General features: G+C 43.5%; 1 protein-coding gene across 2 annotated transcripts in view; it reads left to right on the top strand.

The window, feature by feature from the left end:
• flt1 (fms related receptor tyrosine kinase 1) overlaps positions 1–17,252 on the top strand; it is a 211,922-nt gene that overhangs the window by 27,203 nt on the left and 167,467 nt on the right. For both annotated transcript variants that reach the window (XM_078222195.1, XM_078222196.1), the window contains exons 2-3: positions 11,579–11,666; positions 15,765–15,982. In XM_078222195.1, coding sequence (XP_078078321.1) covers positions 11,579–11,666; positions 15,765–15,982 — 306 coding nt within the window. The remainder of the gene's footprint in view (positions 1–11,578; positions 11,667–15,764; positions 15,983–17,252) is intronic.

Genomic DNA, 17,252 nt, shown 5'->3' with positions numbered 1-17,252 from the left:
GGGTAGACATTTAGATGATGCTTCCACTTGTGGTACAATCCAAACCAAGGGCTGTAACGAATAGTGACTCAAGCAAACCCAGTCAGCAATTCAGGTGAAACTTCTTCACCTAATAAGTGGTTAGAATGTGAAATTTGTTAAAATGGAATAATTGAGGTGAATAGCAGAGTTGTATTTAAGGAGAAAATAGATAAAGATATGAGGGGGAAAAGGAATAGAGAGACATGTTGATAGGGTTAAATGAAGACAGGTGGAAGGAAGCTATTGTGGACCATGGACTGGTTGGGCCGATTGTCTTGTTAATGTATGAATGGCCTACTCCTGTTTTTATTTCTTATGTTCTTACATGCTGAACATTCTAGTTAGTTAATACTTTCCATGACCTTCACTCACACTTTTTTCTTTCTTCAGTCTCTTCAATATTTCTATTTACCCTTTGGGCCCTTATTGGCATCCTTATTCAGCACTATGGCATTGACTTTGCTACATGTCTTTGTCTTTTTATAGGAATTATTATTTTCCTTATGATTTCATGGGATGCTGACAAGATCAGCAATTGTTGCCCATCCCTAATTGCCTTTGAGAATTGTATATCTGATTCAAGGTTACCAACCAGTTTTGATATAACGCAAAATACTATAACGAATGTAATATCACTTCTAGTTCTCTGTTTCATTTGTTTGTTAAACAGAGATAATTGGCTATTTCTATGAAATTGGTTGTAAATGTATCTCTCTTTATCGTAGGTCCTTAACCTGTCCTTTTTGCTTTTAGTATTGACATTTCCCATGATTAATATATTACACTTTCTGGTATACTCATCTAAATATGTCTTTGTCTATTTGCTTATGTTGAGCTGTTGGTCAAAAGCAGTTCCAAGTATTTTTTCTTTCACACTTTGAATTCCAATGGGTTTAAACTAGTGCAGCAGGAGGGTGGGAACCGGCCAGTAAGTGTAGGGACTGGGGAAAAAAGTGAGACAGAGATAAACATAACACAGAGTAAGAGCTGGCAGAGGCAGGCCGCGGGGCTTGGTGGGACTGGTGGTCTGGAGTGTGTTAGCTTCAATGCAAGAAGTATGACAGGTAAGACAGATGAACTGAGAGCCTGGATTGCTGCATGGAATTATGATGTCACTGCAATTATGGAGACATGGTTAAAGGAGAGACAGGACTGGCAGCTTAACATTCCGCGATATCGCTGTTTTACACGGGACGGAAGGAGAAACAAAAGGAGTGGGAGGGTTGCATTGCTGATTAGGGAGCACATCACAGCTGTGTTGAAGGAGGACACATTGGAGGGATCTTGTAGTGAGGCTTTATGGATGGAGCTCGGGAATAGGAACGGTGAAATCACAAGGTTGGGAGTGGTACCAAAAACCTCCCAACAGTCTGCAGGAGACAGAGGAGCAATTGTGTAATCAGATACTGAAAAGGTGTGAAAAAAGCAAGGTAGTTGTGGTGGGCGATTTTAACTTTCCCCATATTGACTGGGATTCCCTTACAGATAGGGGCTTGGATGGAGGGCAATTTTGTTACTTGTATCCAGGAGGGCTTTTTGATACAGTATGTTGATAATCCAACCAGGGAGGTGGCCATATTAGACTTGGTATTGGGGAATGAGCCAGGCCAGGTGATCGATGTTTCAGTGGGGGAGCATTTTGAGCTAATTGACCATAATTCCATAAGATTTCAGGTAGTCATGGATATGGACAAGAGTGGCCCTCGTGTGAGGATACTTAATTGGGCGAGGGCCAATTACATCCAAATTAGACAGGAACTGGGGAATGTGGATTGGCTATTTGAGGGCAAATCCATGTCTGACATGTGGGGGGCTTTTAAAGGCCTGTTGACTGAAGTGCGGGCATGTTCCAGCAAAAATGAAGGATAAAAATGGCAGGATTCGGGAACCATGGATGACAAGGGAAATTGTAAGCTTAGTCAAAAGGAAAAGAGAAGCATACGATAGGTCGAGACATCTAAAAATTGACGAAGCCCTTGAGGTGTAAAATAAAAGTAGGAAGGAAATTAAATGCAGAATTAGGAGGGCTAAAAGGGATCATAGAATCATAGAATCCTACAGTGCAGAAGGAGGCCTTTGGCCCATTGAGTCTGCACTGACCACAATCCCACCCGGGCCTTATCCCCGTAATCCTATGCATTTATCCTAGCTAGCCCCCCTGACACTAAGGGGAAATTTAGTAGGGCCATTCCACCTAACCAGGTGAATTGTCTTTAGCAAACAGGGTCAAGGAGACTCCCAAGACTTTTTATGCATATATTAGGAGCAAAAGGATAGCAAGAGAAAGAGTAGGCCCACTCAAGGACAATGGAGGGAAGTTATGTGTGGAGCCACAGGAACTGGGTGAGATCCTTGATGAGTACTTTGTATCCATGTTCACAAAGGAGAAGGACATGACGGATGTCGAGGCCAGGGATAGGTGTGTGAACGAAGGAGGAAATTTTGGGTATCCTAAATTCCATTAAGGTAGACAAGTCCCCGGGGCCGAATGAGATCTATCCCAGGTTACTGTGAGACGCAAGGGGAAAAGTAGCTGAGGCCTTAACAGATATCTTCAATCCTCTTTGACCACAGGCGAGGTTTCAGAGGACTGGAGAATAGCCAGTATTTTTCCTTTATTTACGAAAGGTAGTGGGGATAATCCAGGAAATTATAAGCCAGTGAGCTTGACATCAATGGTGGGGAAGCTTTTGGAGAAGATACTGAGGGACAGGATATATGCACATTTGGAAGAAAATTGACTAGTTAGTGACAGGCAGCATGATTTTGTACGGGGAAAGCCATGTCTCACCAACTTGATTGAGTTTTTTGAAGAGATGACAAAGATAATTGATGAGGGAAGGGCTGTGAATGTAGTTTAAATGGACTTTAGTAAGGCGTTTGACAAGGTCCCACATGGCAGACTGGTACAAAAACTAAGATCACATGGAATTCGGGGTGGACTGGCTAGATGGGTACAGAACTGGCTTGGTCATGGAAGACAGAGAGTAATGGTGGAAGGGTGTTTTTCAGAATGGAGACTTGTAGCTAGTGGTGTTCCGCAGGGATCAATGCTGGGACCTCTGTTGTTTGTAGTATATATAAATGATATGGAAGAAAATGTGGGTGGTCTGATTAATAAGTTTGTGCATGATGTGAAGATTGGTGGAGTTGCTAATAGCGTCAGAGGTTGTCAGAGGATACAACAGGATATAGATAGAATTATAGAATCATAGAAACCCTACAGCACAGAAAAAGGCCATTCGGCCCATCGAGACTGCACCGACCACAATCCCTCCCAGGCCCTACCCCCATATCCACCCACTAATCCCTCTAACCTACGCATCTCCGGACACTAAGGGCAATTTTAGCATGGCCAATCAACCTAACCCGCACATCTTTGGACTGTGGGAGGAAACCGGAGCACCCGGAGGAAACCCACGCAGACACGAGGAGAATGTGCAAACTCCACGCAGACAGTGACCCAAGCCGGGAATCGATCCCTGGTCCCTGGAGCTGTGAAGCAGCAGTGCTAACCACTGTGCTACTGTGCCGCCCTGATTGAAGACTTGGACACAGAATTGGCAGATGGAATCTAATCCAGACAAATGTTAAACGTGGTTAACATTTAACCATGGTTTAACATGGACAAGGAAATAGTTAACATTTAACAGGTTGACATTTAACATGGGCAAGGAATGGTTAACATTTAACAGGTTAAACATGGGCAAGGAAACCTCTTACTGGTTACCACGTACCGTTCTCCTTTGGCTGATGAAACAGTATTCCTCCATGTTGAACAACACGTGGAGGAAGCACTGAGGGTGGCAAGGGCGCAAAATGTACCCTGGATGGGCGATTTCAATGTCTACCACCAAGAGTGGCTTGGTAGCAGCTCTACTGATCAAGCTCGTCGGGTCCTAAAGGATATACCTGCCAGACTGGTCTGCAGCAGGTGGTGAAGAAACCAACACGAGGAAATAACATACTTGACCTCATTCTTACCAATCTGCCAGTTGCAGATACATCTGTCCATGACAGTATTGGTAAGGGTGACCACCGCACAGTCCTTGTGGAGGCGAAGTCCCACCTTCGCATTGAGAATAACCTCCATTGTGTTGTGTAGCACTATCACCGTGCTAAATGGGACAGACTTCGAACAGATCTAGCAACTCAAGACTGGGCATCCATGAGGCGCTGTGGGCCATCAACAGCAGTGGAATTGTACTCCAGCACAATCTGCAACCTCATCGCCCGGCATATCCCCTCCTCAACCATTACCATCAAACTGGGGGATCAACCCTGGTTCAATGGAAAGTGCAGGAGGACATGCCAGGAGCAGCACCAGGCATACCTAAAAATAACTTGGTGAAGCTACCGAGCAGGACTACTTGCATGCCAAACAGCAAAAACTGCAAGTGATAGACAGAGCTAAGTGATCCCACAACCAACAGATCAGATCTAAGCTCTGCAGTTCATCCACATCCAGTCGAGTATGATAGTGGACAATTAAACAACTCACTGGAGGAGGAGGCTCCACAAATATACCCATCCTCAATGATGGAAGAGCCCAGCACAACAGTGCAAAAGATAAGACTGAAGTATTTGCAGCAATCTTCAGCCAGAAGTGCCGAGTGGATGATCCATCTCGGCTCCCTCCAGTGATCCCCAGCATCCCAGGTGCCAGTCTCCAGCCAATTCGATTCACTCCACATGATATCAAGAAATGGTTGGAGGCACTGGATACTGCAAAGGCAATGAGCCCTGATAACATTCTGGCAATAATACTGAAGACTTGTGCTCCAGAACTTGCCGCTCCCATAGCCAAGCTCTTCCAGTACAGTTACAACACTGGCATCTACCCAACAATGTGGAAGAAAATTACCCAGGTGTGTCCTGTATACAAAAGCAGGACAAATCAAACCCAGCCAATTACCGCCCAATCAGTCTACTCTTGATCATCAGTAAAGTGATAGAAGGGGTCATCAACAGTGCTATCAAGCAACACCTGCTCACCAATAGCCTGCTCAGTGATGCCCAGTTTGGATTTTGCCAGGGTCACTCAGCTCCTGACCTCATTACAGTCTTGATTCAAACATGGACAAAAGAGCTGAATTCCAGAAGTGAGGTGAGAGTGACAGCCCTTGACATCAAGGCCGCATTCGACCAAGTGTGGCATCAAGGAACCCTAGTGAAACTGGAATCAATGGGTATCAGGGGCAAACTCTCCGCTGGTTGGAGTCATACCTGGTACATAGGAAGATGGTTGTGGTTGTGAAGGGTCAGTCATCTCCGCTCCAGAATATCTCTGCAGGAGTCCCAGGGTAGTGTCCTAGGCCCATGAATCTTCAGCTGCTTCATCAATGAGCTTCCCTCCGTCATAAGGTCAGAAGTGGGGATATTCGCCGATGATTGCACAATGTTCAGCACCATTCGCGACTCCTCAGATACTGAAGCAGTCCATGTTCAAATGCAACAAGATCTGGACAATATCCAGATTTGGGCTGACAAGTGGCAAGTAACATTCGCGCCACACAAATGCCAGGCAATGATCATCACCAATAAGAGACACTCTAACCACCGCCCCTTGACATTCAATGGTGTAACCATCACTGAATCCCTCACTGTCAACATCCTTGAGGTTACCATTGACCAGAAACTCAATTGGACTCACCACATAAACACAGTAGCTACAAGAACAGGTCAGAGGCTAGGAATACTGTGGTGAGTAACTCATCTCCTGACTCCCCAAAGCCTATCTACCATCTACAAGGCACAAGTCAGGAGTCTGATGGAATATTCCCCACATGCCTGGATGGGTGCAGCTCCAACAACACTCAAGAAGCTTGACAACATCCAGCACAAAGCAACCCGCTTGATTGACTCCAGATCTACAAATATTCAATCCCTCCACCACCAACACTCAGTAGCAGCAGTGTGTACTATCTACAAGATGCACTGCAGCAATTCACCAAAGATCCTTAGACAGCACCTTCCAAACCTACGACCACTTCCATCTGGAAGGACAAGGGCAGCAGATAAATGGAAACACCACCACCTGCAAATTTCCCTCCAAGCCACTCACCATCCTGACTTGGAAATATATCATTGTTCCTCCGCAGTCGCTGGATCAAAATCCTGGAATTCCCTCCCTAACGGCATTGTGGGTCAATCCACAGAACATGGACTGCAGCGATTCAAGAAGGCAGCTCACCACCTTCTCAAGGGCAACTAGGGATGGGCAATAAATGCTGGCCAGCCAGCAACGTCCATGTCCCACGAATGAATAAAAAAATGAGATGATGCATTTGGAGGATCAAATTTAGGTGTAAATTATACTGTAAATGGAAAAACCCTTAGGAACATTAACACACAGAGGGATCTGGGCATGCAGGTCTAAGTTCCCTAAAAGTGGAACGCAGGTGGCCAAGGTGATTAACAAGGTGTATAGCATGGTTGCCTTCATCGGCCAGGGCACTGAGTACAAGAGTTGGGAAATCATGTTGCAGCTATATAAAACCTTGGTTAGGCCGCATTTGGAGTATTGCATGCAGTTCTGGTCACCACGCTAGCAGAAGGACTTGGAAGCTTTGGAGAGAGTGCAAAGAAGGTTCACCAGGATGTTGCTTGGTCTCAAGGATTTTGACTATAAGGAGAGTTTGAATAAACGAGGACTGTTTTCACTGGAAAGACAGAGGCTGAGGGGAGACCTGATAGATAGTCAGAGGCTTTTTCCCAGGATGCAAGTGTCAATTACAAGGGGGCACAGGTACAGGGTGAGGGGGGAAAGTTTAAGTGAGATGTGCGGGGGGTGTTTTTCACGCTGAGAGTGGTGGGCGCCTGGAATGTGCTGCCAGAGGAGGTGGTGGAAGCAGGCATATTAGCAACATTTAAGAGGGACCTGGATGGGTACATGAATAGGGAGGAAATAGTGGAAACAGACCGAGTAAGGACAGAAGGTTCTTTTTTTAGTTAGGGCATCACGATTGGCACAGGCTTGTAGGGCCGAAGGGCCTGTTCATGTGCTGTACTTTTCTTTGTTCTTTGTATATATAATTTATGTGGTTCTCTTTTTTTATTGGTGTAAATGTGCTTTATAATATCATGCTTGGAGAGAGTTTGAAACTGACTCAATACTTTCACTGAATGATTTTTTAATAATCAATTTTTTTTTCATCCATTCAAGTTCCATAGCCCAATGTGTAAAGGTGACAATGTTACTAGAAGTGGTTCCTCTATTTTATTGGTTAATAGTTTGAACTGTAGATGATCTAGAACAACCTCCAGTTGAACTTTGTCAGTTAGCAGATAAAAATCAGAATCAATTTTATTGACTTGGCAACTCCCATCAAATTATTTACTTTCTTTCTTAAAGTATTCAAGTAGCTTCAAATTTGAAGATCTTTATCTAAAACCGTGACTGTATTGGGAATAATATAGAAGTGATATTGTTCTTGCATGTTACTGTGCTGTTAATGCAACATGAAAGGGTCACAACGAGGGACAAGTTAATAATTTAGAATTTTGTCTCTGAAGAGGAACAACTTTTATTTGCTGCACCATAAATGTGGATCTGGACTCAAAGGCTGGAAATCTATGCCCCCAATTACAAGGGGGCACAGGTACAGGGTGAGGGGGGAAAGTTTAAGTGAGATGTGCGGGTGGAAGGGGGTTCCACCCACCATGGCAGATTCTGAGGTGGCTGGGTGGAAGGGGGGGTGGAAATTTGCTTGGATGGGATTTCCTCTGCGGGGGGGTGGGGGCACTTCCATCTGAAGCCCCATTCTGACTCGTGGTGCCATCCCCTTAAGGCCCGGAGACCTCCATACCTTCCTCCCCTGGCCTATCCACTGAAACCCCAATTAACCTCCCCCTTTGCTTGCGACGCTCCCAGGCATTTCCTACCCTCCCCACCTTGGGATCCCTGCCACTTACCTGTCCCCCAAGTCTACGGGCTTAGTGCCAAGCAGCTCTCTGCTGTGCCTTTTCCGGTCCCAGCAGTGCTGTGCCTGGAAGGACTGGTGATCTGCCAGCCAATCTGATTGGCTGGTAGCTCGCCAAGGTGAGACTTCCAAGTGAAGGGCAGATGTGCAGCCCATGTCAATCAACACTTGCAAGAGTGTAAGGCTGTTGGAGTCGGGAGCAATGTGTTCCGTACTGACTCTTCAGAACCCTCGCCATCCTTTACATCCAGGCCATGGTTTCTCCACATGCTAAATTTCCAATTTCAGTCTTGACACAATGAGAGATGCCTAGCAGATGACAGGTGCTTCCCTTCAGGAGGAAAGGAAAACTGGAAAGCAAATAATTATTTTACTACTCTTGAACATGTTGACAAAATCACTGTCCAGAAATCTAGCTGGGTTACCTTAGGCAAGAGAGCTTAAAGATGGCATAGTTAGAAATATATTGAGAGGATAGTATTTTCATATCAATAATAAAGAGAGAGAACTAATTTAAAATATTTTGACTTTAAGCCTTAATTTTTGAGTTATTTTAAGAAACATGAATGCAAGAAAGGGGAAGGACAATATACTGTTGTGAAATCTATAGGTCGCAAAGCTCTGTACATTGAAAATAAGAACTTTTAGGTACATTAGTTTTTTAAAACTGATTGTTTAATAGAAGTATCATTTTTACATAATAGTACAGAAAGCAAATGCCCCGTAAAATATTTGTTTGCACTGAAATAGCTACAAGTACACTAAAATACTTTGTGATTTGTTAGTCTGATACATAGAGATCAATGGTGAGTGATCAGCAAATACATTAACATTTCGGAGCATAGAGAATCGGAAAGCAATTAGATGGGTGATAGAATGATGCTCTATCACTGAGTAATGACAAATACTACATTTTTAATATTGCTTTGTTGGAAATGAAAGTAAACCGTCAAAAGATAGTATTGAAAATAACTTTTGTGTAAATCCCAGTAAAGAGATTTGCAACAAACGGTATGCCTCTGACATATGGGATTTATCAACAACCCTCCCCAGTTAAAAATCAGTAACAATAAGCTAATGATGACAGATATATTTGTTTGAGTTGATAGGGGCAGCAAGATGGCACAGTGGTTACCACTGCTGCATCACATCACCAGGGACCCAGGTTCGATTCCCGGCTTGGGTGACTATCTGTGTGAAGTTTGTACATTCTCCCCGTGTCTGCGTGGGTTTCCTCCGGGTGCTTCAGTTCTCTCCCACAGTCCAAAAGACATATTGCTTAGGTGCATTGGCCATGCTAAATTCTTGTTTAGGTACCCAAACAGGCATTGAGTGTGGTGATTAGGGAATTTTCACAGTAACTTCATTGCAGTGTTAATGTAAGCCTTCTTGTGACACTAATAAACTAACTTTAAACTTTAAAACTTTAAACTTTATTGATACACAGTGAAAAGTATTGTTTCTTGCGCGCTATACAGACAAAACAAACCTTTCATAGAGTACATGGGGAGAAGGAAAGGAGAGGGTACAGAATATAGTGTTGCAGTTATAGACAGGGTGTAGAGAAAGATCAGCTTAATATATGGTAGGTCCATTCGAAAGTCTGATGGTAGCAGAGAAGAAACTGTTCTTGAGTTGGTTAGTATATGTTCTCAGACTTTTGTATCTTTTTCCTGACGGAAGAAGGTGGAAGACAGCATGTCCGGGGTGCATGGAGTCCTTGATTATGCTGGCTGCTTTTCTGAGGCAATGGGAAGTGTAGACAGAGTCAGTGGATGGGAGGCTGGTTTGCGTGATAGACTGGGCTACGTTCACAACCCTTTGTAGTTTCTTGCAGTCTTGGTCAGAGCAGGAGCCATACCGAGCTCGGAATAGTGCCTGGAAAGGATGATTTCTATGGTGCATCTGTAAAAATTGGTGAGATCATAGCGGGCACGCAAAATTTCCTTAGTGTCCTGAGAAAGTAGAGGCATTGGTAGGCCTTCTTAACTATAGCGTCAACGTGGAAGGACCAGGACAGGTTGTTGGTGATCTGGACAAAGCTGATAGTTAAGTTGTGAATACAATGCTTTATTGACAGAACCTAATTTTCAATTATTGAAGAAAATATGTAGATTTCGAAGAACAGGATAGCACATTCTTAATGAACTACTACTTATTTGCAAGCTAGGAGAAAAATATTTGTTTTATTAAGTGTTGGCTTTGAAAGCATGATAAAACCTTTAACACAAACTTCAGACCTTTACCTTGATGCATTTTGGTATTTGCACCTCTTGCTATGGGACTAACTCAAAATTTTAACTCTTAGTACAGGGTCAAGGCAGAGAACAATTGACCAGATTGAGGACTTTAAATATAAATACATTGAAAATGAAACAATATTTCATTTTGTTACACAGGGCAAACTTTATTAAATTGAAAAGGATATGGGGCAACCCTCTATTGAATTTAGATTTTTATCTTTCTGCAGCCTTTTGGGACTCAAGGAAGTACAGTATAATAAGACTTCCTGCATTGAATCAAATGTGAACTGCAGGCCTTCATTGTTTCATATTTACCCACTGTAACTCTCACAGAACCCAGATATTATAATGCATTGGCATTGTTTCCATTTATGTTGCTATAATTGCAAAAATAATTTAAAAATATACTACCCTTGATAAATTGATTTTTCTGAAGCTGGGAAATTGTCCTTATGACCTTACTTAAGTGTACGCATTAGCTCCATATTCAACTCAAGTACTTAAAATCTATGGCTGTACTTTTTTTTATAATCTCAGCAGGAATTGGGTATTCAGAATTGTAAACAAAATCTAAGGCAGAATCTTATGCCCTCCCCAATGGCAAGTTTGGTGGCAGCGGATGTTTAATCAGGCAGGAGGGTGCTGTGTGGTAATCTGCTGCCTTCCTACTTCAACCCTCATTAATTCCATGGCGGGAAGGCCCTCTACAGGCCATCCTTTCCCACCCTCAGTTGAGGCCCTGAAATGGGCAAGTAATACCTCGTAAAGTAAAGCCTCGTCCTGTTGGTGCTGGTATTAACTCAGCAGTGGGCAGGGGTCATGCTCATGACAATCAAGTCGTATGGGGTTTATTGCTGGCTCCAAGGAGGGGGTCCTTTATTCATAGGCACTCTAGCGTGACCAAGCGACCCAGCATTGGGAAGTGGTGGGGGGGAGGGGGGGGGGGGGGCAGAGGTTTGGAGGGTGATGGCTGAGAGCCATCCCCCACTCTTACCCCTGGCATCTCTTCTCCCCACCCACCAGCATTCACCTCTGACCTGGGATCCACTGATCACCGTAGACCTCTATGGTGGGTGCCGTATCGGTAGCAGTCACTGCTATCCCAGAGGTACTGCCATTCAAAAGAGCTGCTATCCTCCGATTGGCCAATAGCTCTCGGGGGGGCATGACTTCTGCCTCTGGAGTCCTTGATCTTGAGGGAAGGCCCGCCCCTAGTTTATCAAATGCCTGAATAGCACACAATGCAGTGGGTGTTCCCTAAAAGAGGGCTCTCCCCAGCTCTCTAATGGTGGCCGAGTCCGGCAGTCGCCCTGACAAGATTCTGTCCCTGGATTTGTTTCATTAGCTTGAAATACAATAAGGAAAATAAAAATCTATTTTTCTATTTTTCAGGCTCACCTGACCTCCTCACTCCTGCACTTAGCCCCAGAGCTAAGCAACACGTCATCAGTCTCAACCAGACACTACATGTGACATGCAGGTAATTTTACAGTAATATGCATACATATGAAACATTTTAATTCGAATTATTTCTGATTAGACTATCCAATTACTGAATAAAAGTGTTAATCAAAAAATTAGATTATGATGCATAATGAAACGATATATTATAATTCATACATAATGTGAAAAATAACTTTTTAGGAGAATTCCTTTACGTTATATATACCAAGCTCTATGCTCTATTTACATATTCTTTAAATATTTAACTGACGTCATCCATTTTCTTTGTGGGTGAATTCCTCACTGTTTTCTGTGCAGCAGCGGTGTACTGCTATTACCTTCTGACAACATCGTTGGCATCCTTCCATCTTTCAACATGATGGACATGCAGCAAGTAACTATTTCAGATGGGGTGTCTTCAAATGGTTCACCTTTGCTGATGGCTGGAGGCCAATTCTTGAGCGGCAGTTTCTGCCACAAACATGGCACATGAAGCTTCCAAGTGTTATTGTGGGTTGTTGTTTTCAGCATTGGTGTCTGTTGCCAGGTCGCTGTAGCCATTGGTGATTGTGATAGTGCATGCCAGCCCTCAGGACGTGTTGCTATTTTCCTCTGTCATCAGCCAGTAACTCCCAGGTATAATAATCAATGTCTTGCAAGCATCCTTGAAGCTGAGCTTTGGCTGTTCTACTGGTTGTCTAGCTCCTGCTACTTCACCATACAGAAAGTATACGTCCATCTTCCATCCTATGGATGTGCCCAAACTAACGGAGCCGCCTCTGCTTTAAGAGCGCAAACAAACTTGGGAGCTCTGTCTTTGATAGGACTGCCGCATTAGAGATTTTGTCCTGTCCACTATGGGGCATCTCACTTCTTAGCGTTATGGGGAATGCATTTTCCAGGATCATACTTAAAAGATTGTCTTCTACTTGCAGACCCAGTGTAATTACTTACTACTCTTGTGTCCTTTTCTAACTTTCCTCATGCTATTGTATTTCTATCACTGTATATATATATGTTGCTCATTTTGTCCACTATACATTTCTTCACAATTGTCAGTATTAAATGTCTGCCTAGAAGTATAATTAATCTAATCAATCTGCAGATTGTTAATTGTAGCCTTTATCATGTAAGATACATACATTACCATTCCACTATTTTACGTCATTTCATTTTAGTTTGAAAGAAGGTAAAGATAAATGTTGACAGCATGATTGAGTTCTCCACAGATGGTGTTGTCAATATTTAATTTTGAGATACACAACAGACCCAATTTTAACCTGGGAAGTAAGGCAAGTGGGGTAATTTTAACTTCTGGGTCTCCTTACCATACTAAGGGTGGAATTCTCCCTGGTGTGTTCAATGGCAGGAGACTCAAATCGATTTCACATGGGCATGAATTTACAGCTGGTTCTTCCACTGGTGCCCACCATTGTTGGTCAGAAACCTGCCAGAGGCCAGCGTGGACCTCATTACTGGAATGCAAATGAAAATCCGACACCCCCATGCCAAATTCTCCGCGATGTAGATGGGCAAACATACTGACATGGGAAACATTTGAAACAACATGGTGTGCAAATGTCATGATTCATCTGAACAATGCCTGGGTCTGTCTTCAGAGTTCAGCTGGAGGCTGCCATTAACCTTGGAACACCACAGCAATGGGTTGGGGGAGCATCTGCAGGGATGGACCTTCCAGAATCAGTGTCCTCCAGGGGATCTACCATCCAGCCTCAGAATGTTCCTGGAGACCCATCTTCGTTGTTAGGAGGTCCATCTTCTGATCTCAGAGTGCTCCTGGAGATCTATCTTCATTTTTGGGCAGTCTGCCTCTTTTCTTCAGTAGTGGATCAATGATGATGAGCACCTTTTCAATATGGTACCTGGACACAATGGTGAATTATGCACCATCCAGGCCCGCTCTGCCACTGAGTATGGCATGAAACACCCGGGTGCATAATCACTAATTCGGAATATGCAGAAGATTTGGCATATTTTCCCGTTGGCCACTGCAGTGGTAAACACTCCACATTCCTGCCCAGCCACAGCACCTAGTCTCAGAATGGGAGAATTCTGCCCTAAAAGAGCAATTTTCAAAAGGCATGACATGAGTAGGGCAGCACAGCGGCAATGTGGCAGGGGGAGGCTCTGATGTCTGCAAGCCTGCATCATCTGATGGCTGAGCAAGATCTGGTGCCATAATTAAAGGGCTGACAACCTTGTAAGAAAGGTCTGCAGTTTAAATTCCAACATCTGAATTGCTGTTGTTCCAGCTCAAAAATATTTTTCAAAGTCCAGGCAGAAGATTCCTCAGCCATCGCACGAGATAATTTGGTGGCATCAGCAGATTCCACTGAGGTCTTGGGATGTCACAGTCCAGCCAATGTATTCCCACCAGCAATCGAGGATGAAGCTGGAGGGGGTGGATGATTCCCATGCTGCCACTACTTCTCCTTGCAGGCAACCTCCTAAGTGTCCTCTCCTGAGGGACCCAGATCTGTAATGCCACTTTAAGGGATGGCTCCTTTGCACCTCAGTTGTGCACTGCCCCTTTAAATTTTGGACCCAGAACTTCTGGATTCAGCACTTCCTGCCTGAGGTTCCATCCTCAAGAGTCTCAACTCAGTTAATTTTTACACACACAAAACATCTCCAAAATCAATCCAGTGCCCTGTGACTCAGCTTCCTGGAAGTCCGAGGAACTCTCACACTGAGTCAAGGGCCTGGATTTCTAACACAATGGAGAGGCCCAAATCCGGAAGTTTCATTCCTGAACATGGCACCTACTGTTTTCATGGGTGTAGGAATGGGCCCAGGTTAGGATTTATGCATGCACGTTTTGAAGAGGTCCCTGTCCATTGCCTCCAATCATGTGCGCTTTTGGTGTGAGGCGTGTCAGAAACTTGACATGTACTGATTAGACCTAGTAGGATCAGGTCCGAACTTTGTAGATTTGTTTGGATAGCCAGAGTACTCTTTTGGAAAGATAAGGTCCTGGGACACATTTAGGAGAGGTAAGGAACACTTTGGGATTGCTAAATGTAGGCAGGAAAATGAATAAAAAGTGTATGAGCTGTGAAGGCTGTTGGAGCTGTCAAAAACAACTGTCATAAATGCCAAGATAAACTATCTGAAGTGTCAAGCTGAACTGTCAAAAGGAGCTGTCAAACTGTTGAGGCATCTAAAACTTCTGCCCTTTAAAAATTGGACTGTTCTGTTTAAAAAGAAATGATTGCTTGCTATTTCACTCTGTCTGTTGACATAATCCTTAGGGGTACCATTACTTGATTAGTGCTACATGACTGATTTCACAGTAGCCCATTACCACGGTAGGATGTGTGCCATTTCACAGTTTGATTGACAGCTCCAAGTGGTTATAGGTTCTTTGAAGTGGGACGATGAATCCAATGCTTGTTTTTAGGAGCGACTATATAATTGAATTGAGTGTTTATTGTTATAAGGGTTAGTGTAGCTATTGTGGTGGGATTCAAACCCATGTCTCAAGTGTATTTATTGGCCTGGGGCCTGGATTATTAATCCAGAAACGTTACCACTACACCACCATCTCCTCCAGGGTGATTTCCCACATGTCTTTTCATTGGCTGCAGGGGATTAAAACTGTCCCTAACTGTTAACGTTGCAATCCTACCACATGCTCTTGTTGTAAGTGAGAGCAGCAGTTACTAATTGGAGAAAAGCTAGGACATTACTCTTAAGTATATATAAGAAATGGTTTACACCAGGGGATGTGGGAAGGAAAAGGATGTTGTGTCTGTATTCTTGGGGTTTTTGAAGAAACCTATGTAAGGAAAGATTGGTTCCCGATTCCTCCTTTACTCAGTGAATGAACAGTGCAGTGTAACATGAATGGCTTTGTCAGTTGGCCTTTACTGTTTACAGATGCAGACTAACCTGGTGTTTATTGCGAGCATTTGTTGCTTTTATTCCACACTTCCAGTCTTTTCATTTAAGTGAATAAAATACATGAATAAAACATGTGCATAGATTTACTTTTTGATTGCACATCCAAGTTAATAAGATGGTAACATTGAAGCTCAATATACAGATGATATTTCTAGGGTGATCCAATTTTATTAAACTGTACTATGTATTGTTTACCTTTTTATTTTCACAGGGGAGCATCACACATATCATGGTCCTGGCCAAATCATGTAATGAACGGAACTGAAAGAATAAGTATAATTAACTTTAACAGTTGGGACAGCGATAGACCTTACTGTAGTAACCTGACTTTAAGCAAAGCTCAAGCTAAAGACACAGGATACTATTACTGCAATAGCTCATCTTCAAATGCTCGACAAAAGAAGACTGCACTGTATATATTTGTCAAGGGTAAGACAAACTTCACACTTACTGTTTTTAAAATATTCCTTCTGCTTCTGCTAAGCTTATAACATTTTACATTCAAAGATTTATTGATTTTGTTAGAAATAAAGTGTTACAGAATAATGACTCGTTAGATGCAAGGAAACAGGTTAGGTTTAAACCAAATTTTAGTAATACCTGATATGGAGTTTAAAACAGGGAGTACACTGGGACCAAACACGCATAAGATTTTACAGCACACAGTAGGCCATTCAAGCCATTGGGCAGGATTTTCCCAATGGAGTCAAGTTTTCGGTCAGAAATCTGACTTCTGCAATTTTCCCAGGGCTGAACCCTTAATTAGGATGATGGTGGGGTTCCCATCCAATTAAAACTAATGGGATCATGAATGGAGACAGGATTCAGACACCCACAACAGCCATAACTGTGGTTGCAGCTTGTCTTAAGGGAAAGAGTCTGTGCTACTGCCTCCCATTACACCACATGGACCCCAGATGTCATAGAGGAACCAGAAGCCTGGCACCCATGAAGGAGGCAAGGACAGTCCTTTTCCTGGAGGGTGTCAATTGGAGACCACCTCATCATGCAACAGGGAAACCACATTCTTCAGGGTCATCTCCCTTTGCTTGACCACTTGACCACTCCTGGCACTTGAACCAGTACCATCTAAGCCTATGATATTCCATTCATTGTAAATTTGATATGTTGTCTATCATCTGTTACTTGGGTGATACAGCTGCCTGTAAGATGCCACAGAGGTCTACAGCTGAAGAGGGCACAAATGTCTGTGACCATCTTCCTAGAGAATTGGAGCTCCCTTTGTCAATTCACACCATCTACAGGTGTATTTTTCCTTGCTTGTAGGTCCAGTGTTCAGGTGTCTCCCCCTTTGTGACCCTTGTCCTTTTCCTCTGACCTCCTGATGCCGGGTACTCTGCCATTCCTGTGCAGGCTGTTGTTCATCAACCCCAATGGCCTTAATCTCTGAGAGTGCAGAACCCATTTCCATCTGCACCCTCCCTGGTGTTCAGCTGGAGTGTGGACAACTGTGCTCATTACACTAATGCCTGTATAATGTCAGAAGGTTGAGGGCGCCCTGATTTCTTAATTCTGGTTCCTCCAATGACCTGTGGTGGAATTCAGCAACCATAGGATAAGCCCTTTGAATTAAAAAACTATTTTTACTTCCCTTTTAAACTCTCCTCAGCTCCAAATCATGGTTCCTGTCTCTGTTCTGCAGCGGTTCTGAAGCCAGACAAGTGCTAAACTCCAGCCG

This window comes from Mustelus asterias, chromosome 10 (assembly GCF_964213995.1).
Source record: "Mustelus asterias chromosome 10, sMusAst1.hap1.1, whole genome shotgun sequence".
In the NCBI taxonomy this organism is placed as follows: Eukaryota; Metazoa; Chordata; class Chondrichthyes; order Carcharhiniformes; family Triakidae; genus Mustelus; species Mustelus asterias.
Note: the sequence above shows the minus strand (reverse complement) of the source record. Positions and strands in the feature narration are given on the sequence as shown.